The sequence below is a fragment of the Zootoca vivipara genome, chromosome 2, assembly GCF_965207765.1.
Source record: "Zootoca vivipara chromosome 2, rZooViv2.hap1.1, whole genome shotgun sequence".
Taxonomy (NCBI): domain Eukaryota; kingdom Metazoa; phylum Chordata; class Lepidosauria; order Squamata; family Lacertidae; genus Zootoca; species Zootoca vivipara.
Window position 1 is genome coordinate 22,355,082 of NC_142584.1, and position 24,226 is coordinate 22,379,307.

The 24,226-nt window shown below is 43.6% G+C and overlaps 1 protein-coding gene across 6 annotated transcripts in view; it reads left to right on the forward strand.

Annotated features, from left to right (window-relative positions):
• KCNJ16 (potassium inwardly rectifying channel subfamily J member 16) overlaps window positions 1-19,984 on the forward strand; it is a 53,314-nt gene extending 33,330 nt beyond the window's left edge. For all 6 annotated transcript variants that reach the window (XM_035104071.3, XM_088661427.1, XM_088661426.1 and 3 more), the window contains one exon: window positions 16,109-19,984. In XM_035104071.3, coding sequence (XP_034959962.3) covers window positions 16,203-17,498 — 1,296 coding nt within the window. In that variant the 5' untranslated portion in view covers window positions 16,109-16,202 and the 3' untranslated portion in view covers window positions 17,499-19,984. The remainder of the gene's footprint in view (window positions 1-16,108) is intronic.
• The last annotated feature ends 4,242 nt before the right edge of the window (window positions 19,985-24,226 follow it).

Genomic DNA, 24,226 nt, shown 5'->3' on the forward strand with positions numbered 1-24,226 from the left:
CAAGAGAGCTACCATGTGTGCAGATGATAATGATATGTTTGTTTTGCATGTGATAAGAGAGTGCGGGGACAGATAAAGTGGGGCTTGGAATCACATGCTGCTCCTGATCTATTCAAGGGATTGCTCCTGAGTGGAGAGAAAGCTTTCAATGTCAAGTCAGGGCTGCTCTCACTAGTCTCCAACTGTAGGTGCTCCAAAGAGGAGAAAATTGCATTGGTAAGAACTTTGGTCCATAGAAGCACAACATGACAAGGTTCTTGGGGACCACAGGCTGGTAGACTGGGAGAAGAAAGAGGAAATGGGGCCTGGAAATCTTGGGAAAGAGCCGCAGTGGTGCAGAGGTACCATTGTGGAAGGACGGAGAAGCATGACATTTCACAGACTTGTGGAATTGTAGAGTTGGAAGGGGCCCTGTGGATCATCTAGTCCAACCCCCTGCAATATAGGAATATGCAGCTGCCCCATAAGGGGATCGAACTTGCAACCATGGCATTATCAGCACCACACTCCAAGCAACTGCGCTATTGGTGGACAAGTACCTGGTGACAAGGGATGTGTTGTGGTAGCAAGGAGATTCAGATCAGAATCTTGGATCTTCTAAGAGTGATCCCTTGTACCAGTGCTCTTCTGCTGGGCTTAGTAATCCCCTTGGGTCCAACTTGTATTATTGGTTCTTCTTCTCTTTGCTGTGCCCCACCCAGTTATTGTGACAGAGCCCTGCTCTTCCCTTTCCTGATATCACCCTTGATTGCCTTTATCATACAACAAGTCAGAGTAGAGCCCCTGCCTTAATCTTCTTGATCTCTTTCTCCACACTTTGGTCCCTGAACATCTCACCAGCTTCCATGGCCTGCCCATTCCTGCCTTCTCTGGATTCTGTCCTCAACCTACCATTTGACCTCTGATTTTTGTTCCACCCCCCTCTATCCAGAAAGCTCAACTGTCCTCCCCACACTGCCCCAATCCCCAATTACGTGACATTGAATCTCTTGGTCCGATGAACACAGGCACAGGCTCACAGTGTGCCTCTATTGGCTAATTTTTGGGTGCCTGGTCTTTCCAGTATACTGCTTCCACCATTATTTATAGCATGCTGTTAGTGCTTTTGTACCAGTTTAGTCTTCCTGTGTCACAAACTAGCTTTTACATCTACAGTGATGCATTTTCTGTTATTGTCTGAATAAACTTGTTTTCTTTTGTTCCTTCCACTGTGAGGACTTACAAACTTTCACATGCTTACAGCCGGCTCTTAGACCTCTGAATCAGGGCACTGTGTACATAATCTTGAGAGTGTAGGGCAGACAAATGGAAGAGGGAGAAAAGAGTTTGGATGTAAGTTCTAGGAAGAACTAATTACAGTGGAATTCCCCAAGCATGTAACTGGTGCCTACTGACATTTTAATAATAAGAACATGAAAATAGGATCCACATTAATTCCAGCTCACACTCTTCAGCATCTTAGAGAACATCAATTAAATTTCCCTCGTCTCTAACCTAATCCAAACGTCACTACAACATGATCATATGCCTTTTTATATATATAAAAGGGGGGGGAGGAGAGAAGAAACTTCAGTGGCTTGTGGCATTTCCAAGGAAAAGTTTTCTAGCATCAATGGAATAATGTGCGTAGAGTGTGTCACATATATCCAGTGGGGTCCCCCCCCCTAAAAAAAAAGTTTAGGAGTACTCTCATTTTGACTCAGATAGAAAATCACCATTTTATAGTTCAAATCAGGAAAAATAAATACAGTAAATGGACAAAAGTACAAAGGTGCACAAAATGTTTAGGGGTATGTGTACCCCTTCATCCCCCCCCCCCAGAAAAAAGCACTGCATATAACTTTTATGTAAAATAACTTACTGCCATACTAATGTAATGGGGACTTTGACATTTCCAAAACCCCATCATTGATTTTATATTATATATGGATCTGTTCAACAGCAAAGAACTTTCCTTTTGTAATTGTGAAGCTTTGTTTTGCCTCCTCCTGCAGCCTCCTTATTTGCTCTTGAGTTGTTCTATTAAATGATAACTTTCCAGCAGCTCCTGTATGGTACCTTCATTACTTCTACTCATGCCTCTGAAACACACTTTCATTGCGATGATCTGTAAGAGAGGGGTCATTTTGCATTGCCGCTATGACAATGCTAGCGCATTAAGATCCCACTTTGGGGTAAAGGTTATTTTAGATTATCCAGGCTTCTACATCATTGTTCTGTTTGATTCTCAGTTTGACAGATGCTGCATACTTTATATAATGCATCTCATTGTTTTTAATGTGAGCTGCCTTGGGAACATATTATATACCCAGAAAAGCCGTATGCAGTTTGCATTCTGAAATTAATAAATATGCCAGAATGAATCATTTCTACAGAACAATTCCCGATCTACTTGGTGCTTTGTGAAAGAATTGCCCCACCTGATTGGGGCTGCCAGTTTTAACATCACTTGCTTGTGGGTTGATGGAGAGGATGACCTCTCAAGTTGCATTGTCAGTACAGAGAGTGGCAATTTCTTGTTCAGTGACAGTGTGTGTGTGTGTGGTCTTGATTGAGCAGGCAACCCCACAAATTGGATATGAAGGTTGGTTGGGCTTCATATTTTTAAAAAAGTTAACAACAAGTAGGCAAAAATCCCTGTTGGTCTCATTCCATAATCTTATGAATCTTTCGTTACATAATGGAAATTATAGCCTCCTCTAAGTTATATTTCTTTCCAAAAATAACACCCTGAAATCACATCCATGCCTCTGCTAGCACTGGAAGTAAATGTTGTACAAAATGGGAAGAATTAAAAAAACCGAATGAAATTTTAAATAATTTAGAATATGTTCTTTAAAAAGCTTACACATTTTATTAGTTTTTTTCAACAAAAGCCTAAAGCTTGTTTTCATTGCTATTGTGATGATGATGATGGTGGAATAGGATGTCCCTATTTTCATTGGAGAAATGTTGGAGGGTAAGCTGTTCAAGATTGGCCAGGACCCTGAAAAGGAGCAATCCCCTTAGGAGTCATTTTCCTGCAGCAGGTCCTTCTTACACCCTCTGTCCCAAACAACCGAGTGCCTATTATATACATGTTCTGCATAACTAATATCCAATGTATGCATTTTCTAAATTATAGAAGTTTCGGTTATACAAACACGCTACGAAACAAATGCCTTTTAGCTGCTATGCCCATTCACTGTTGAATCATCTAAGCACTGCTGGTTGAAATGTCAACAAAACAGCCTATTAATTATAATTTTAAAAACTACTTGAGAATTCAGGCCACGTTAACAGAAAACAGGCTACATTAACAGGAAGTGGTCAGACCTGATCCTCTGATTGTTGGTGAGATGCCTTTTACCTGTTATTCAATGTGCTGTTACATTACATCATGTCTTGCTTAGAACCACAAGAAACTCATTTAGTCTTCTCTGCCAGCAAGAGCTGGAAATGGGGATTGGAGTTTTCTGTGTTCCAAAAGCTGCATGTAACCCATGAGGTTCCTTGGGGAAAGAAATCTGGAGGGAAACAATCAAGTTCTCTACTTCTGGCAAAGGGGTGAAAATGTACATAGACATACTAGGGATGTGTGGAATGATTAAGTTCTGCCCCCCAAAGTTTTGGCAGGAAGAATGAATCCACCCAACTCTGCACAAACTCCAGACTGGGGTTGAGACATTCCACAATCCATTTCAGCCATCCACAGAGAGGCCAGCTGCCTGGCATATTAGATGCTTTGGGGCAGAAGATATCAGTCCTGTATACCTGAAGGAGCGTCTCCACCCTCATCATTCAGCCTCATCACAGCCTCATCATTCAGCCTCATCACTGAGATCCAGCACCAAGGGCCTTCTGGCGGTTCCCTCATTACGAGAAGTGAGGTTACAGGGAACTAGACAGAGGGCCTTCTCGGTAGTGGCACCCGCCCTGTGGAACGCCCTCCCATCAGAGGTCAGAGAGAAGAACAGCTACCAGATTTTTAGAAGACATCTGAAGGCAGCCCTGTTTAGGGAAGTTTAGGGAATGTTTAATAGATTATTTTATTTTTCTGTTGGAAGCCACCCAGATGGGCGGGGTATAAATAATAAGTTGTTGTTGTTGTTGTTGTTGTTGTTGTTGTTGTTAAGCTTGCTTGGCTATGGATGGTCCATTGACCACCCACCCATCTGCTCCAAAGCCTCTGGCATACTAAGAGAGAGTTCAGTGTGGTGTAGTGGTTAGAGTGTCAGACTAGGACCTGGGAGACCAGGGTTCAAATCCCCACCTGGCCATGAAGCTCACTGGGTGACCTTGGGCCAGTTACTGACTCTTATCCTAACCTACTTCACAGGGTCATTGTGGGGATTAAATAACGAGTGGGGAAACCAGGCATGCCACCTTTAGCTCCCTTGAGAAAAAAGTGGGATATAAATGCAGTAAGTGAATTAATAAATATTGCCAGATCTTTGGTGTAGACTTGACATTCAGGAATGGCGGGTAGGTGAGATGTAGTTGTGTCCACCTGTCTTGAACCCGCTGGAAAGTAGCAGGTCGTGAGTCTGCTCCACAAATGCTTCCACCCCAAACAGAAGCCATGTTCTGACCCAGACTGTTGTTGGGGACACAGCACTAGGCTTTGATTCAAACAAACACATGAACGAAATCTTTGCCATGCATTATCATAAAGAACTTGCATAAAGTTTGCATAAGATTTACATTATTATGATCCGGCAAGCTTCCTTGCAAGTAATCTGGAAATGGTAGCTAGGTGGCGAACAAGGAGCCTCTAGCAGATACCCTCAGAAAACGTTCCCAAGAGATTTCATGGATGAAACCTTGAGACCTACACAGGTTCAAGTTTATGGTGTAAATGTGCCTTTAGCCTCACAATGAGCAAGAACATATGGAGATACCTTCTGCTGAATCCAACCATATATTTGGTTGTATGAACTCATGATTTGGTTAAGGGTTGATGAGGTCTACAGTTGGTGTGGCATAAAAGTCACTCACACAGATATGGCAGGATAAACCTTTAGGAAACAGTGTTTCCGACTCTTGGTATTGACAAAATCCTGAAAATATAATGGTGATCAGAATATCTACCTAATAGATATCTAGATGTGGTGGAGAGTAACTTTAGCCATGAAGCTCCCTAGGGGATCATGGGCCATTCATTGTTTTCTCAAGGAATCCTAAACATACCTACAAGGGAGCAAGCACCCTTTAATTCAGTAGGGTTTTGCAAGTAAAGATGCTTAGGGTCATATGCTGTCAGTCTCCACTTCTGACCTTAATTGGTAGAAATTGGTAGCTACATCTTCATGTCCCATCTAATTTAGGAGGTCAAATCAGTTGAGAGCAATGGTCCCTTCTGCCTTCGGAGGCCATGGATCTGACTGCCAAAGGAACCAGCTGCAGTCAACTTCTGTGGACTCCCCCATCCTTCTGTCAATCATCATTGGCCAAGTACCACCTCCTCCTTTTTTTACAGGATCTGGTTTCAGTTAGATGAATTACTGTAGGCTGTTCTAGTGCGGATGACAGCACCGTTGCATGACATTCAAGTCTGCATAACAGCCTCCTGCTCTGTGCTATTTATGTCTGTCTTTCAAATGTTTAATAAACACTTTTATATTGACATATTAAGGCGTCTCTATTGAGACCAATCCAAGTAGTATTTTGCTCCTACTAAACATAGATTCCAGCTCGTTTCAAGCATATTTATATTCCCATGTTCAAACTATTGTACTTTACTTTGATCTATTTTTAAAGCACAGAAGAATAAGGCAAAATTTCAAAATGAAGGGGCAACTGAGTCCTCTGTTTCCCTTTCCTTCCCAAATCATTCCACTGGTTCTTTATACATGCAGTATAAGGACCTCCTTAAATGGAAGGAATTACACAAATGGTCCATACATGTATGGAGAAGAGAGCAAGAAAAACTCACTATAGAAGGATATAGGGTGCAAACCATTTTTACATTCCACTAACTTTCAAGTATTTTATTGTCTAATATTCTGTTGGGAGCTGCGCAGAGTGGTTGGGGAAACCAGCCAGATGGGCGGGGTATAAATATATTATTATTATTATTATTATTATTATTATTATTATTATTATTATTAAATATTATTAAATATTATTATTATTATTATTATCGTCGTCATTATCTCACTTGTCTTGTTTTCTACAAAATCTAGCATTCTTGTGTGGGCTTCTTTCCTAATCTTAATTTTTTAAGATTATCTATATTCCCAAAGCAAGAATAACATGATTACACTCCCAGCTTCCAATGGAAAAAAGTGCTATTTAAAGCCTCTGTATACACCATACATATGCCACAGTGTATGTAGGGTTCTAAGCAAAGTCCTACTGCAAAGAAAGGCAGGGAGGGGGAAAAATGTGTGTGTGTATGTGTGTGTTGCAATAATTCATTTCCAATGTTATTGTAGCTCTCCATGTAAAGCCACCATATCTTTACATGGTGACAAGGACACAGCTGTCAGATTGTGTTCAACCAGAATCTGCACAGGGTAAACAGTGGGTGGTGCAAGTGGTAGGTCTTTCATTCATGAGCATCTATGGTATCTGTATCTTCCATCATCTATTTTCCCATTCATGAGCATCTATATTTTTGTTAGATATGAAGCGTTGGTTCCATAGTTATTGGATTTCCAATAACTGGAATGCGTCCAGTGAATCTTGCATAGCAAGCTGGTCATCTGGGGCAGCAGTGGCAAACAATATGCATCTAAAAATGAAAATTACGATTATGCACGGAGATAAGAGGCTTTGTCAAGAGGAGTGTCTAGACAGAGCCGCAAGTGAAGGTGGAAACACAGGAGATAAGCATCTGTCAAGGATGCTTTACATCAGGGGTGGGGAATCTCTAGGTCTCTCTGGCCCTTGGGACTTTCTCCAGACTATGCCCCCTACCAGACCACACTCTCTCTTTCAAGGCCACAGCCTTTGCCTCACACTTTCTTGAGTGTTTGCCTGGCTCGAATGTGTCATTGAATTCTGATAATGCATCTTGCTTGATTGTTGGAGGATAGACAGGGGAGTCGACATGTGTCAAAACTAGCCTACAGTGGTGTTGTTGTTGTTGTTTAGTCGTTTAGCCATGTCCGACTCTTCGTGACCCCATGGACCAGAGCACGCCAGGCACTCCTGTCTTCCACTGCTTCCTGCAGATTGGTCAGACTCATGTTGGTAGCTTCGAGAACAGTCCAACCATCTCATCCTCTGTCATCCCCTTCTCCTTGTGCCCTCAATCTTTCCCATCATCAGGGTCTTTTCCAAGGATTCTTCTCTTCTCATGAGGTGGCCAAAGTATTGGAGCCTCAGCTTCACGATCTGTCCTTCCAGTGAGCACTCAGGGCTGATTTCCTTCAGAATGGATAGGTTTGATCTTCTTGCAGTCCATGGGACTCTCAAGAGTCTCCTCTGGCATCATAATTCAAAAGCATCAATTCTTCGGCGATCAGCCTTCTTTATAGTCCAGCTCTCACTTCCATACATCACTACTGGGAAAACCATAGGTTTAACTATACGGACCTTTGTTGGCAAGGTGATGTCTCTGCTTTTTAAGATGCTGTCTAGGTTTGTCATTGCTTTTCTCCCAAGAAGCAGGTGTATTTTAATTTCATGACTGCTGTCACCATCTGCAGTGATCATGGAACCCAAGAAAGTAAAATCTCTCACTGCCTCCATTTCTTCCCCTTCTATTTGCCCGGAGGTGCTGGGACCAGTGGCCATGATCTAGGTTTTTTTGATGTTGAGCTTCAGACCATATTTTGCACTCTCCTCTTTCACCCTCATTAAAAGGTTCTTTAATTCCTCCTCACTTTCTGCCATCAAGGTTGTGTCATCAGCATATCTGAGGTTGTTGATATTTCTTCTGGCGATCTTAATTCCGGCTTGGGAGTCATCCAGTCCAGCCTTTCGCATGATGAACTCTGCATATAAGTTAAATAATCAGGGAGACAATATCGTACTCCTTTCCCAATTTTGAACCAATCAGTTATTCCATATCCAGTTCTAACTGTAGCTTCTTTTCCCACATAGAGATTTCTCAGGCGACAGATGAGGTGAACAGGCACTCCCATTTCTTTAAGAGCTTGCCATAGTTTGCTGTGGTCGACTTTGTACTGTTTGCCTACAGTACAAAAGTAAAATTTATATTCATTGCTCTCCCTGCTTTTGCCTCTGGCCTCACCCCCCCCCCCCCATTGGCATGTGGTCACTATAAGGTTTCCCACAAGAGAAAGTGGTCCTTTCACTTGAAAAGTTTCTATCAATCTATTTAACACATAGGCTACGAAATTGTGTTCTGCATTGAGTAGAGATGCCTATCTCAGTGCAGAAGTTCACATTTAGTGGCTTTTCTAGCTCTGTAATTTTTATTTTTTTCGTGCAAGGACAGGGAGCTTGACAACTTTTTAGGCAATTTATTATCTCTGTTCATCTTAGGCATGTAAACTGTTGGATGAATTCAGAGATAGATGAGCAGAACTTTGCTCAAGCAACAGGGGTTTTCCCAGTACAGCCCTGAGACCTCCCAAAAATCCATCTCAGGGGGTTGATGGAGTCTCTGGAATAGCATGTGACGGGGATAGAGGACTTCAGTGCAAGACATCTCTGAATTCAAGTCTGCATATTTCACCTCTCCATAAGTTCAAGGTGTCATTTACTAAAACCAAATGAAATGACCAAAAGGGACAAAGCTATAGATCCAGTCTTGTTGAATCAGATGCTAAGCCCCAGTTCAACATCCCTCATAAAAATCCGTGCGACCAAATGCCATTTCAAAGAGATGCTTTTCCTAAAGCCCAGGAGAAATTCCACAATTTGAACATTGTCATTCTAGTGTAGAGTTTTCTTTACCTTTTACAGCTAATATGAGTCCCACTGGAAGTAAACATTGACCAACTGGGTGCAAAGCTTGAGACTTCTAAGTTCATTGGGCACCCTCAGAAGAGGAAGGAGCCCATTAAAGTCAATGGACCCTAAGTGGCACTGAGCTCTTAGGTCCACTGATCTCAGTGGGATGTCAGCAGGCTCCATGAAAGCAGAGGTTTATCTCTTCATGCGCAGAACAGAGTGTGTATCTGTGTACACATATCTGAAGTCTTTGGATCACAGTCGCTGGTTCCATAGAGACCTGAGGAAGTGAAAACTAAAATCACAATTCACATATAGCCAATCAGAGAAAGGGCTTCATTTGAGATGTTGCCTGCTGAAACAAATTTATTTTTCTTGAAAATGAGTAACTAGTGGATTTCAAAACAGGTCAAAATGTTCCAACTCTTCACATTTCTTTGTCTCAGAACAGAAAGTGTCGCAAGGTTACACAATTTCACTGGGAAAGGATAAAACAAAAAGCAAAAAGCACTAAAGCTCATTCCAAACCCTCACTGATGAGTAGTGTGAAAGTGTGATTCGACTACTAAACCAAAGCTTGAGTTGAATTCATTGCATGCTTGGGAGATTACAGAGGGAAAGCCCCCCATTTCAAGCAAAGACAGGCTGTTTTCTTTTTTTTATTTAATCAGATTCTCAGAAGAGAAATACTTTGGAACACAGGTTTCGTGCTGCTTGCTTCACTTTTTCCCTGTGACCAGATTCTTGAAAAATTCAAATTCCCCACTTTCTGCAGTGACTAGACAATGGCATCACAACATAGCTGCCAAGTTATCCCCTTTTTTAAGGGATTTTCCCTTATGCTGAATAGGCTTCCTCGCGAGAAAAGGGAAAACTTGGCAGCTATGCATCACAATGGCTCTTTACAGGAACTGCAGGTCTGTGTCAAGGCCTTTTCCAATGACCATGCTTCCATGACCAAGACCTGTTTCTGTTTTCAAGACAGCATAGCAGCTTGGTTGTACACGGACTCTCCCAATTCTAAACTGGTGATTTGAGGGCAACATCTTAATGCTGCTGCAGACCCTACAGCAGCACCCAGGTCAGGATCAGAGCGGAAGAGTGTGGCAAACAATATTTCCCTGTTCCGTTAGATCATGGGTGAAGAAGGCAATGTCCTTCAACTCCCAGTGCACCCAGACCAGTCATTTAATTTCATGTCCGTGCCACAAACAACAAATCTTCACGAGCCTTCCCTTCGTGTAGTCTTCCTCCTTTCGGAACAGAGGACTCAATTTCAGTAGACAGTTCTCTTGTTTGAAGGGGCTATCTGGTCCAAATCCAGTTTAAAGAAGGGAGGGTAGGGACACGGGTGGCACTGTGGGTTAAACCACAGAGCCTAGGGCCTGTCGATCAGAAGGTCAGCAGTTCGAATCCCCGCGACGGGGTGAGCTCCCGTTGTTCGGTCCCAGCTCCTGCCCACCTAGCAGTTCGAAAGCACGTCAAAGTGCAAGTAGATAAATAGGTACCGCTACAGTGGGAAGGTAAACGGCGTTTCCGTGTGCTGCTCTGGTTCGCCAGAAGCGGCTTTGTCATGCTGGCCACATGACCTGGAAGCTGTACGCCGGCTCCCTCAGCCAATAATGCGAGATGAGCGTCGCAGCCCCAGAGTTGGTCACAACTGGACCTAATGGTCAGGGGTCCCTTTATCTTTACCTTTAAGAAGGGAGGGCGGGGATCACGGTGTGATCCACCAGTCGTATGCAGGTAGACAGGCTGCCTGTCCACAGTCCTCCCTACAGTGGGATGTACTGAATTTCTCTTTTCTCTTTTGTGTTTTATGCTGTAATTTTATGTTGCAAACTGCCCTGTGATCTTTGGGTGAAGGGCAGTATGCAAACAACACCACCAACAATAATATTTTAATCCTTACGATTAAATCCTTACGACTGTTTCTAAACTTGCATCTATACCAGTGCCGGATTTACGTATAAGCAAGCTATAGCTTAGGAACCCACTCTCTTGGGGGGGGGGGGCGGCAAAAAAATTAAAGGAAAAAACACCTGGATGTACATTTCCAAAATATAAGATAAAAAAAAACAAATAAAATGAAACCTACATACATCAACAGTGGCAAATGGCTTTAGATACCTATTAGGTCCATAAATTACCATATAGCATATATTCAACACAAAAAACAGTGGCAATTTGTTGTTGACAAAGGACAGCTGGACATATAAAGGGCCCCATTACCTTCTGTAGCTTAGGGCCTCATCAAACCTAAATCTGGCCTTGATCTATACATATCGATCAGCATATGCATATGTTTTGGAAATGCCATAGAATCAATCATAACATCTTAGAGTTGGAAGGGACCTTGAGGGTCATCTAGTTCAACCCCCTGCAACGCAGGAATCTCAGCTAAAGCATCCATGACAGATGGCCATCCAACCTACGCTTAAAAACCTCCAAGGAAGGAGAGTCCACAACCTCCCCAGGGAGATATATGCCCTCTTTTCTCCTTTTTTGTGTGTGATACATTTCCTCTATTTTCATGATGCATAGATGCCTACCCTATATATCCCATAATACCAGATTTATTGTGAGCAGACGGTGCAGAAGCTGCTGGTGAGGCATCACAGAGCTGCCATTTCAACACTGGAATTGCAGTTATTTATGTGGACACTGCAGGGTCAGGGCTATGTGGGTGCACCAGCAGAGCCAATTTTCCATTGCTACTAGCGCAGCTGCAAAGTCCAAACTTGCCACCAGCCTGCAGCAACACTGGTGTTAAGAGAGCAGCTCTGGGTAATAATAATAATAATAATAATAATAATAATAATAATAATATATTATTTATACCCCGCCCATCAGGCTGGGTTTCCCCAGCCACTCTGGGCGGCTTCCAACAGAAAAATAAAACACAATAATCTATTAAACATTAAAAGCCTCCCTGAACAGGGCTGCCTTCAGATGTCTTCTAAAAGTCTGGTAGTTGTTTTCCTCTTTGACATCTGTTGGGAGGGCGTTCCACAGGGCAGGCGCCACCACTGAGAAGGCCCTCTGCCTAGTTCCCTGCAACTTGGCTTCTCGCAACGAGGGGACCGCCAGAAGGCCCTCGGTGCTGGACCTCTGTGTCCGGGCAGAATGATGGAATGCAGTTATCACCCCACTGCATTGGCCACTCCTGAAAGGTTTATCCTAAAGAGACCACAACTCAGGCATCTGTTTAGGCAGAGCAAGCCTTATGCAAAATGGCGTGTCAGGCAAGGAGAAGCTTTGATACCCCCCCTCAGTTGCTGAGTAACCTCAATATTGCTTCTCATGACATTGATGCAAGATTTCCCCATCATATACTTAGGCCACATCTGCCAGAATGGATCTGATCAGTTTGTTGACTGTGCACCATGTTGTAAAAACGGGTTCTCCAATCATGGAGAGCACGCGTTGCGGGAGGGGAATCAGGATGACCTTGGGTTGCTAGGCAGATTAGGCAAGATGGCCACTGGCATGACTGGGCATTTTGGTGCTGTTGCTGGGTAGAAAAGCTTGTTGCAGGTTGGAGTAAGGGTCGGCCCCTAGCCTATATAAACCCACTGTGTGACTATATTGGTTTCACTTTTGCCAAGCGCTTCGGATCTCCTGCCCACCCACCTCCTTTTTTAAGGGTGTTTTGCGATTTGACATTGTTGTGCTGTCATGGGGTCGCCTGCCTTGGGACAGGGGCCCGGTAGGAATTTTGCCATCTGGCTGATTGGCTGTTGCCATTTGGTTTTTGCCTACTGCATAGCAAATCGTCACAACTTGTAAGGTTGGTGGTTAGGCATTGGTTAAAATTGGCTGGTAAGAGGAGTATGGAAAGGCTGGAAAGCTACGCTAAATTGCTGCTGCTTATAGAGGTATTCTGTTAAAGGAATCCTGGGACTCGAAGGGCTCTCGTTAGTTAGGGGATTGGGCCTAACACAGAGCAAATTGAGCCTCGGGGAACATTTGAGGGAGGACAAAAGAAGGGCCTGAGGTACCCGGCTCCGTCCTCCCTCAGGGAATGTTTACCTACTGACTTCCACAAAATGCCTAGAGGAAGTCAGTGCAGAATCTGTCCCAGGGCAGGGGACAGATGAGTTAACCAATGCCTAAGCAACCACTCGCATTTGATTCTAATTTAATAAAGTTGTGGCCAAAATAATGCCAAAAACCTTAAACTTAATTAACGTGTGTGTGTGAATTTATTGGGGGGAATCCAGTGACCTCGACACGCAATGAACCCCAACACAACACTGTCCAGTCATAAGTGCTGTCAGATCTAAAAATACTATAAATATGAACTGGTAATATTATTTATTTCAGATGTTGCGTGATTTGGCGGGTCCTCCTTGGACCCAAACACCCAAGGCAGTTGGCAATATCCTGCAAGATTTCTCCGATGAAAATAGAGACACTCTATTCTATAACAACAAAGACCACAACAATTTTATTATTTATACCTCACCCATTTGACTGGCTTGCTCCAGCCACTTTGGGCGGCTTTCAACATATATAAAAAAAACCTCCCCTACCCAGGCACCTTCTAAAGGGTGTAAAGTTTCTTATCTCCTTGGCTCAGGGTTCCCATAACGCCAAACATACCCTCCAACATTTCTCCAGTGAAAATAGGGGAAAGCGGGACATACTGGGATCAAATCAGAAACTGTGATGGCTTCTGCAAATCCAGGACTGTCCCTGGAAAATAGGGACACTTGGAGGGTCCGAGTTGACACTCGTGTACTTAAGGGCTCCTCCAGATGTTCTTCCTGTTGCGCATTCATGATGCTCTTTATTCCATTGGGGTTGTGCCACATGATCCTGCTTTCAATACTGTTCGCCCCTGCAAAATTATGGGGTGGTCACACTGTTTCATTTCCAACCGGTTGATAACCTGCGGAAATCACATAACTTTTTTAAACAAAGTAAAATGTTTTGGTTTATTTTGGTCCTTCTTTAGCTCCTCTGGAGAACAATAATGTGGTAGCGTTGAAGCAACATAGCATAGCAGAGTAAGGCAGAATAAATCCACTACTAATGCAATATCACTGTGCCAAGAACATGTTGCAGAATAGAGCCACAAAAAGGCAGCAGTCTGGAGAGGCCTTTGGTCTCTTTCATTCTTGAAAAGCCCATCATAAATACTTATTTTGAGATTTTTCTTTCCATATTATTGCCCGCCTTGTCCTTCCCTTCCAAGACCATTATTCCTTTTAGCTGTGGCTCAAGCCAGCATTACATTTGTTTGCAGTTCTCACATGAGCTGTTGTCTGACCTAGTCAATACCAGAGGTGGGGTGGTGGGGGGTGGCGAGGAGAAACAAATTATAACCCCTGAGCATGTTTTTAAATGGGAGATTGCTGGCCTTTGGTTGCAATGCACTTCCTCTTCACACCTCTTAATGTGCAGCTCCTTAAATCACCACGGCACTTTCCAATTGCTGTTTGTTTTTCAAAGACAGCGTATTAAAATGTCGGTTCATGAGAGAGCCATGGATGAAGAAGAAAAAAGAGGGGGGGGAAATGGCGAGGGGTGTTTTAAAGCTGCAGTTACAGCAAGTCATATGAATATTTCCAATAACTGTGTTCCAAGAAGTATTTTTGGAAGCATGAATGTTGTGTTTTTTAATGAAGGCCATATTCTGAGGATACGACACCATATGTCACAATCATTCTTCGACCAGAAAAGTAAAAGGAAAGTATGCTAGGCTTTAAAGTGTTTTGGAAAACTGTCTTTGCACGGCTGTCATTACTTGCCTGGCGGAGGGATTCTTTGTTTTTTAGCACATCCTAAATGAGATGTACTATATGCCTCACAGGACAGAGCCTTTCCAATTTGCTGCTTGGGTAGAAAAATGATAGCTCACTTGTAATTTTCATGGGTGACACTTAGGGCAGCTAATCTGTGGCTGATGTAGTAGAACAGGTCATGAAACAGGTCATTAAACAACCTATGGCCTTTTAAACTGTGTGTGGAGTTATTGTTTTCGTTTGTTACTGTGTGTCAGAGTTTGTTGTGACTACTCTTGAGTAATGACCTTCCACATGCTTGTCTTTCAGACGTTTTTATTGGTGCACATTATTTACAGTGTAACGGACTGCTCATTTCATGTCTACCCGCTTGAGTCAGATTCCTGCACTACCCCCCTCCGTGTTCGGGACCAGCATAAAAGCCTCGGAACTGAGAAGCGCCTCCCTTTCTTCCTCCTCCTCAATTCTGGCGTCGAGGGGACGGGTCTTCTGTCTGACCTATTCCTGCCCACTCTTTCCTCCTCCCTTTCTTCCTGCCTATGGAGCAGGGGCTCTTTGATGTTGCCAGAGCCCTGGCACTCCCTCTCCGTTTCCTGACTCACCTCTTCAGACCCCTCGCTCTCATGACTGCTGGGAAACGGGCTGCTTCTGATGAGGGGGGAGGGTTCTCTATAATCCCTCCCCCTTACACTATGTCAGGTATTTTTGTGTTTTTATCTTGTAAACTGTCCTGTGCTCCTTGGATGAAGGGCGGTATATGTATTTAATCAATCAATCTGTTGTGAACTCCCATCATCAATGGCTTTGGGGCCATGCTCCCGAGCCTGATGGGAGCTACAAGAGCAGACAGAGCTGCCAGACAAGAAAGCATAGCCAAGGCATCCCCAAACTTCGGCCCTCCAGATGTTTTGGACTAGAATTCCCATCATCCCTGACCACTGGTCCTGTTAGCTAGGGATCATGGGAGTTGTAGGCCAAAACATCTGGAGGGCTGCAGTTTGGGGATGCCTGGCATAGCCTCTTGTGGCTGTTTTCTCCACCCTGGGCCCCTGAAATGTTTGCCATATGGGCTGGATATGCTGGATGGAGCTGAATGAATGAGGTGGTACATAGAGTGTACCACTTCAAATTACATGTAGGGGGGCGCCACTTCTGAACATCTCCATTTGCAACACCCTCCCATCCAACCCCCCACCAAAGACTTCTGCAAATGGAAATCTAGCACACAATGGAGAAAGGTTCTAGCCCAGGCTTTTGTCTGCTGTGTTGCTTTTCAATTCATAGGTAGGAAAAACATAGGGGAGCACTAAGAAATTCAACATCTTGCCTGTAACCTGTGGTGATGCTGTACATTTTGCCTTCTTATTCAACAGTATGCGTAGAATTTCCCAGTCTGCAGCAGTGCACACTCCTCATCCATGCTAAGCACGCACACTGACACTGATATATATGCTTTGGTATTTACTTAGAGGCAAAAATATGAAATCTTTTCTCTTTGGTTTCATCTGCAGGTTATAAATGAAGAGAACAAGAGCGAGACCAGCTGGTGATTGGCATCTTTAGTTGCATCTTCTGAATTAATCGCACAGCACAGATTAAAGAAGCATGGCTGAGCCTGGCGAGAAGCTTTTAAGTGTGGAAACGAATAAACTCAGACATGCACACAGCTACCAAGACACAACTTCGATTGGGATTAAAAGAATGCAAAAACGATTTCTCCAGAAAGACGGAAGCTGCAATGTGTACTTCAAGCACATCTTTGGGGAGTGGGAGAGCTATGTGGCCGACATTTTCACCACATTAGTGGACATTCAATGGCGCCATATGTTTGTGATCTTCTCATTGTCCTACATCCTCTCCTGGTTGTTCTTTGGCTTGGTCTTTTGGTTGATTGCACTCCATCACGGTGATTTATCACTCGATGAAGGAACGACCCCTTGTGTTGCCAGTGTCCATAGTTTCACAGGGGCATTCTTATTCTCTCTTGAAACCCAAACGACTATAGGCTATGGATCCCGTTGTGTCACCGAAGAGTGCTCTGTCGCAATCCTGATAGTTATCATACAGTCCGTGTTAGGCTGCATCATTGACACATTCATCATCGGTGCTGCCTTGGCCAAAATGGCCACTGCCCGGAAGCGAGCTCAGACCATCCGCTTCAGCTATCACGCCACGGTAGGCTTAAGAGACGGCAAGCTCTGTCTGATGTGGCGGATAGGTGATTTCCGCCCTAATCATATGGTAGAAGGCATAGTGAGAGCCCAGCTCTTGCGGTATGTGGAAGACAGAGTTGGAAGGATGACAATGGAATACAAGGACTTAAAACTGTTAAATGACCAGATCATTGTTGCAACCCCAGTGACCATTATCCACGAAATTAACCAGGACAGCCCATTGTATGATCTGGACAGGAAGGCTCTTGCTAAAGACAACTTTGAGATCCTGGTTACATTTGTTTATACTGGAGATTCAACGGGGACATCCCATCAGTCAAGGAGTTCATATGTGCCTCGAGAAATCCTCTGGGGGCACCGGTTCAATGACGTCCTGCAAATGAAGAAGAAGTACTACAAAGTCAACTGCCTCCAATTTGAGGAAACCACCGAGGTTTATGCTCCTTATTGTAGTGCCAAGCACCTAGACAGGAAGGAGCAAGAATACACCACTTTGGAAAAAGCAGTGGATGGAGAACCTGGAACATCGTCATCTTCTTCCTCTTCGTCAGCACCAGCACCAAGATTAGGACTAAGAGCCCGGTCCTTTAGTGCTGAAGCTTTAATCATCCACTCTGAAATTTCTGAAGAGTCAGCCAAAACTTCTCACCAAGCCAATGTTATGGAGGTGCCGTATGAGAGAGCGCTGGTGACTTTAAGTAGAATCTCAATGGAATCCCAGATCTAACAGTCCGTTGCAATGGCTGCTCTTGACTTTGCAGCAGTTTTCAAGGCGCACAAGTTATGGACCTGGTATCCTCAAATCATAAAACAGAAGAACAGACTCGTTGACACCTCAGTCTAGCTGGTATTCTTGTTTTAGTAGATAAGAAATAGATATTATTCATCTCCTTTAAAAAAAATCCTTTTATTGCAAACAATAGAATTTTGTGCCCTTGTAATTTTTTTTAAAAAGAATGCTTAACAATATTCGGCATCGATACTGAAAGTGGAGGATACCTGTAGATAAGAATTTCAAAGTTGCTTTATCACTGAAGCCATGGAGTCAGATTATTTGAGTTAAAACTGCATCAGGACCTTGTAGTCCTATGATTTAGGTGCATTAATTTTGATTTGTTCAAGGTGACTGTCTTTTGAATTAATGTACAATTCAGTACTGTAAATTAAAGAATTGCAACACAATTGATTTGTGTGCTGCAGCATAGCTTGGTAGTCTATTTGCCAAGTGTACCCTAGGCCCACATCTCATTTAAGTAGCTCTTTTGATTGTACAAAGAGAAGTTAATTAAACTACTTCACATTTTCATTTATTTGTAATATACAAATATATATATATATATACATACATACATACATACATACATACATACATACATACACTAGATTTTTCTATGGGGGATTTAGGCTTTCTCAGAATTTTCTTTTTGCAATTTCTAATAAAATACTTTGCTTTCCCCATAAAATATGTAAAGAATAATTCTTACACTGTTTGAAAAAAGTAGCTAGCTTTGCCAAAGCCATTATGCCTTATTTGCTTTCACTTTCTGTTGATCAATGATTTATTTGCTACTAGACACTGCAAAGATGTAAGGCCTATCACATTCAACTTTATGGCTTGTTTTCATTTAGTTACTTTCATTTCTTTTCAACTAATCATTTCATGTTGAAAATGTGTTTTAAAATTGTTCTGCATATCTGGAAAGAGGATTTGTAACTTAGAGATAATGATGTGATAGCTGGTGTATTATTATTTTCAAAATAATAATAATATATAAATATATTTCTTCCAACTATTTTCGATCCTCTCTCACTTTGTTCTTCATTCTTAAGCACACAGATAGATCAGACCAATTTTCTAAAAAAATTTGTCTGAAAATTGCATCCTTGAACTTTTAAGTTGATGGATCTCACTTTTCACGCAGTGCATCCTCACCCTAAGTTCAGATGACCCCTATTGTCATAATTGGACCTTGTTGCCTAAACAGTTTTCCGAGTCTGCCTTGGTTCCGTGGTCTGTTGTATTCTTCCTTAGGTTGTAAGTTCTGCAACTGGCAGCCCATGGACTGTTCTGCAACTGGCAGCCCATGGACCATGTCATACTGTCAGGAGCTGGATTGAGGCCCCCGCCTTTCCTGAACCTCCCCGAGAACAGGAGGACAGTATCAATATGGAACAGTGGTTTGCAGAAGGACATAGTTTAGAGACTGCAGAGGGGGAAAGCTGGGAGAAGAACAGGAGGAGGAAGAAACATCGGGGGAGGGACAGCTGACAGACTCAGTGTCTTTGGAGAGTATTCCTGAGCCCCCCTCTCCCAGGACTGGGCATGCATTGAGAGTAGTAGAGCAGAAAGCTCAGAGGCAGAAATCCCAGATCAGCCGGTACAGGGATGATGTAGGATAAGAGAGAGACAGAGGGGGAGCAGTGGAGGAAGCCGCTTGGGCACCTGGGGTAGCATGTAAGGGGCAGGCCGAGCTGCCCATAGGGGCGGGACACACTGCAGGGCCCCTGGAGTCTGCCTGCCTCCTCCCACTCAGCCACCCTACAGCTGGGGGGGAGGCAATGGGCGGACCGTTTGGGCAGCGCAGAGCCTACGCGTGCCCAAGCCACCGTGACTCTCCCAGGAGAGAAGCGTGGCTCAGGTGCACTGCAGGCCCGGCGGTGAGTGTCACCTGGCATTTTGTCACCTCCCTCAGTGGTGACACCCGGGGTGGCCCGCATCTACCACACACCCTTCCTCCACCCCTGAGAGGGGGTTGGGCTTCTCAGAGCAACACCATCATTGAATAGGGACTACATTCCTTTCTCTCTCTCTCTGTGAATACTGAATGAATTATGTGGTGAGGATTCTTTGTGTTTATCTGCTTTTTTGGCTGCCACCTGGGGAGGGATAGGATTCCCTGAACATTGACACATACTTGCTTTATAACAAGAACCACATATAGAGGAATATATATGTAGAGATGCCTTGCACTGAAACAGGCTATTGGCTAATTGTTTGCTCTGATTGATGGAAGCTCTCCAGGACTTCAGACAGAGATCTTTTCCATCAAATTGTAGATTCCTAATTTTAAAATTGAATTTTAACATTGTATTTAATCTGCATTTTAATTGAATTGTTTCTTTTATGCTTGCTTTGATATTCTTGTTGTAGCCACCCTGAGCCCGGTCTTGACAGGGAAGGGTGGGGTATGAATAAAATTATTATTATTATTATTATTATTATTATTATTATTATTATTATTAACACCACAAGTTTCTTTTAACAGGACATGCCAGAACTAAACCCGAGACCTCTTTTCATTCAAGCCTTGTTCAAGGTAAATACAGTATAATAATAAAATATTATTATGGCAGCCAGGAGTCTAGGGGGCAGATCCAGAGCAATGGCTTAAGGGTGTGACTAACTTGGGAATATTAACTAACCTTACTGCCTTCTGGTCCCACCAGCCTCTACTTTCTTGCCAAATCTCTACATCATGGGTACAAGAAATAATAATACCACAAAAAAAAGGTAAACGCAGACGGTAAAGGATGCTAGAAAACTAATTTGAGAAGCACATTGCTAAAAAACATTAAGACCAGCAACAGGAAGTTCTTTAAATACATTGGTGGCAGGAGACCATCTAAAGAAGCAGCTGAACTCTTGAATGACAAGGGAGTGAAATGTGTGCTAAAGAGCACAAGGAGATTGCAGAGAAGTTGAATTAATCCTTTGCATCTGTTTTCACAGTAGAATATATAGGGCAGATGGTACCTGAACTAACTTTTGCAGGATTGGAGTCTCAGGAACTGAGGTAGATAGCAGTGATGAGAGATGAGATCCTAGACCTAAAACAAAAACTGGAAAATTGCTGGGTCCACGTGGAATCCACCCAAGACCAGCCCAGAAATCATTAAACCATTGGATGTCCTCCAGGAAGCTCTGAACATGTTACATTCCTTTTTCCCATGTGAGCTTAAATCCTTGAAGAATTTTGCTTCATCTCTCGGTGGATTCCAGTATCATGTACCACACTGAAATCAGAAGAATGAATTCAAAGTATTGCCCCTACTCGATAAGTCCTGAAACACTGGTCTGGATTTCTGCTGTCAAGACCAATTCTTCCTCAATTTTGAAGCACCCCTTTAAAAAAGTGTGGGGTTGAACTGGATGACCCTTTGATGATGACCCTTTGAGTCACTTTCAAATCTACAATCCTACGATTCACAAGAGGTCAAATGGCATTGACTCTTAAGCATTGACTCTTCTACGGAGTGGAGAGAAAGTCCCGGAGTTTCCCAAAGAATCTTGCCAGACTGCATGAACATACCGTGTACGGTTTCTGTACATTTCCAAAATATGTTTTCACTTCAGGGTTCTTCACCATAGCATGGATCCCACACAGGTTCAGAGAGTGCACACACTGCAGGGAGAAAACAATGCCTGAGGATTTTCATTCTGAATTCCAGTTCTTATGCTCTGTTATTTCCCAGGCATATTTATTTGAAGCACTGTCACACTTTTGGCCCCCTACAGTTTTGCAACTATACCTTGCAATCCTGGCTTAGAAGCCCCACAGCTGCAAAACAATTTACTTCCACAATACAACCAAAGAGTAGCAGCAAGAAAGGAACTCTGTGGCACAGTCTGCAAAGCAGGCACAATTTGGAAAGTTGCTAGTTCAAATATACACAGAGTTGGGTTTTTTAAAAAAACTGGAATGGAATGGAACTAGAGCTGCCATAAACTATAATCCTAGGGGCACATGGGGGCTGCTTGCTAGAGGTTTATGGAATAAAATACTTGCAAATCTGTGATGATGCTGATCATGCTCCCACCCAAAAGAAGTCTCTGTTGAACTGTGGGAAGAAGGATGAAAATGAATAGTGAAAATGAGTAGTGGTGCATTTTTAATTTAACTGAAGGGTTCCATTGCGCTAGCTGGTGTATGGAGGTATGTGGGTAAACTCTTTTGTGCTTTGCAGGCTATGGTGCAATATCCTTCTGTTCCATTGAAACTTATGGGGTACGAGAAAAGATGGATTAGATAACTGCTAACTGCATTCACTAATTACCATATTATGGGTAAAAGACAAAACAGAAAACTGTCTTCTCAAAAGCAGAAGTGTGAGATGATAGCTCTCAGTTTTTATTTATTTTTTAAACGCGTATTCCATCCCCCCTACAAATAAACTAAAAGCATCTTACAAAAAACAAGATATACAGGATTACATGGGTAAGATAGTATGTTAATGACTAACTTCAAATTAACATCGCATCTTTACAATACACAACAAATAGGCAAAAAAGGTTTTTTGTTTTTTTTTAAAGGATGTTGTGCCAGAGCCTGTTCAAGCAATTTCTCAAGTAACTAGTGGCAGTGATAGGGAGAAAGAGAGACCTGCCTCCCTATCTGTCTCTTTTGATGGATGTTTTTAAATGTGAATGGGCAATAATAGAATCTAAATGATGTGGAAAGTAGCAAGGACCTTTTCTCACCAGCACATTAACTGTTCTAAGGGAATTCTAAGGCAATTCTGCCTGCCTCATATTCTCGAGACATGGAGAGAGTTTGTCAGTCCCACCCTAGAGCTCCATGGCATTGAGGAAGTACCCCCTCATCTCCCAGAAGATGCCTCATTGTGTTCATTCCCATTTTCAGCAATCTACCCAAAAGAGGGTGAAAGGCCCCGGAGCCCTGACCACTCTGCCAAGGCCAGTGTGATGTCGATGGGTGTGGGGAGACCAAGAGTCCAATGCCAATCAGGATCTAAATGGGTGTTGGGATCCTACACGGCTCCAAACGATATAGGCAAGTGATAAAACCTACATTGAACCGAGGGCAGACAGGAAGCTTCAATCTAGGACACAATGGGGGACGGGGGGACAACAGTGTATAGCCATGGTCTAAAGCTGAGTGGGTGTACTGGCAGTGTAAGGGGGAGGGATTACAGAGAACCCCCCCCCCCATCAGAAGCAGCCCGTCTCCAAGCAGTCATGAGAGCGAGGGGTCTGAAGGGGTGAGTCAGGAAACGGAGAGGGAGTGCCAGGGCTCTGGCAACACTAAAGAGCCCCTGCTCCATAGGCAGGAAGAGAGGGAGGCGGAAAGAGTGGGCAGGAATAGGTCAGACAGAAGACCCGTCCCTCCGTCGCCGGAATTGAGAAAGAGGAGGAAAGGGAGGCGCTTCTCAGTTCCGAGGCTTTTATGCTGGTCGCGAACGCGGAAGGAATTAGTGCAGGAATCTGACTCGAGCGGGTAGACATGAAATGAGCTATCCGTTACACTGTAAATAATGTGCACCAATAAAAACGTCTGAAAGACAAGCATGTGGATGGTCGTTACTCAAGAGTAGTCACAACAAACCCTGACAGGCAGGAACACTGGATTGGCTCTGCCACTGCTCCCGGGTTGCCAAAAAAGAGGACAGTCCAAGCCACTGCTGGCCCGAGCTGGCAAAAGAGGTGCACAGGTGAGCGGGGCTGCCACCACTGTGCCTGCGCACATCTTTCCCCAGCTTGGGCTGGCAGTGGCTGTGGCATGCAGAGCAGCCCAAGCCTGAGCCCGAACCGCCCGAGCCCGAAAAACCTGGACATATCCTTTAAAATGTAAACATCTGCCCAGGGTATGTCTGGGTTTTCCTGGACGTATGCCAAGCCTATCCTGCACAGGCCCAGTCTTCCTTTCTCTGTCCCAATAAGCTGCATGCCGCTGCTGCTGGGAAGATAATGTTTTGACTCTGCTCCACACAGCAAGCCTGTTCTGTCCTCAAGGGCTTTGGAGCCTTTGAACAGAATGCTTGAGGAGCACAAATACCTTTGAGGAGGAAGCAGTGGGAGCTTCGTACATCCCTAACATCCGACGCAATAATGTTTAGAGCCACACTTTGAAACCTAGGCCCCTTGAAGTGTCAGAATCATCAACCTGTTCGTTGCTTCGCATCTAACCGTTGCTGACATTCAAGTTTGCTCAAAACTCTTGTGCAATGGAATTCTGGGCTTCTTGAAAGCCCCAAATCCTCATGAGGAAGATGAGGCAAGGAACAAACCAATCTGGCTTGCGATACTTCATTTTTTCCTAGTGTTAGCTTCACTTTTCTGGGCAAAGAAGCAGGGGATCTCTGAGTTCTATACAGTTCCATGGAGGTTGTGGTTGTTTTGTTTTGTTGTTCCGTTTGATTTTTCTTAAAGGTAAATACTTTTCCACGAATCCCAATTTCCATACTGGTGTGTCCCACCATGGCAAAAGAGCAGGAAGAGAAACAAAACATGCAAAAGACCCGTTCTCCTAACCTGGGCTCTCTTGCAGCCACTTAATGGTGGGATATTGTGAGTCATCAGCCCGCCACCTTGTGGACATTTAAAAAACACGGGATTCAACACGCACAGAATGGTTCGGTGTGTTTGATTTATGCTTTGGGGGTGAGGCATTCAGAGAATCATTGCTGGGAAGCACTTACTAGTGGAAAAAATGGCTC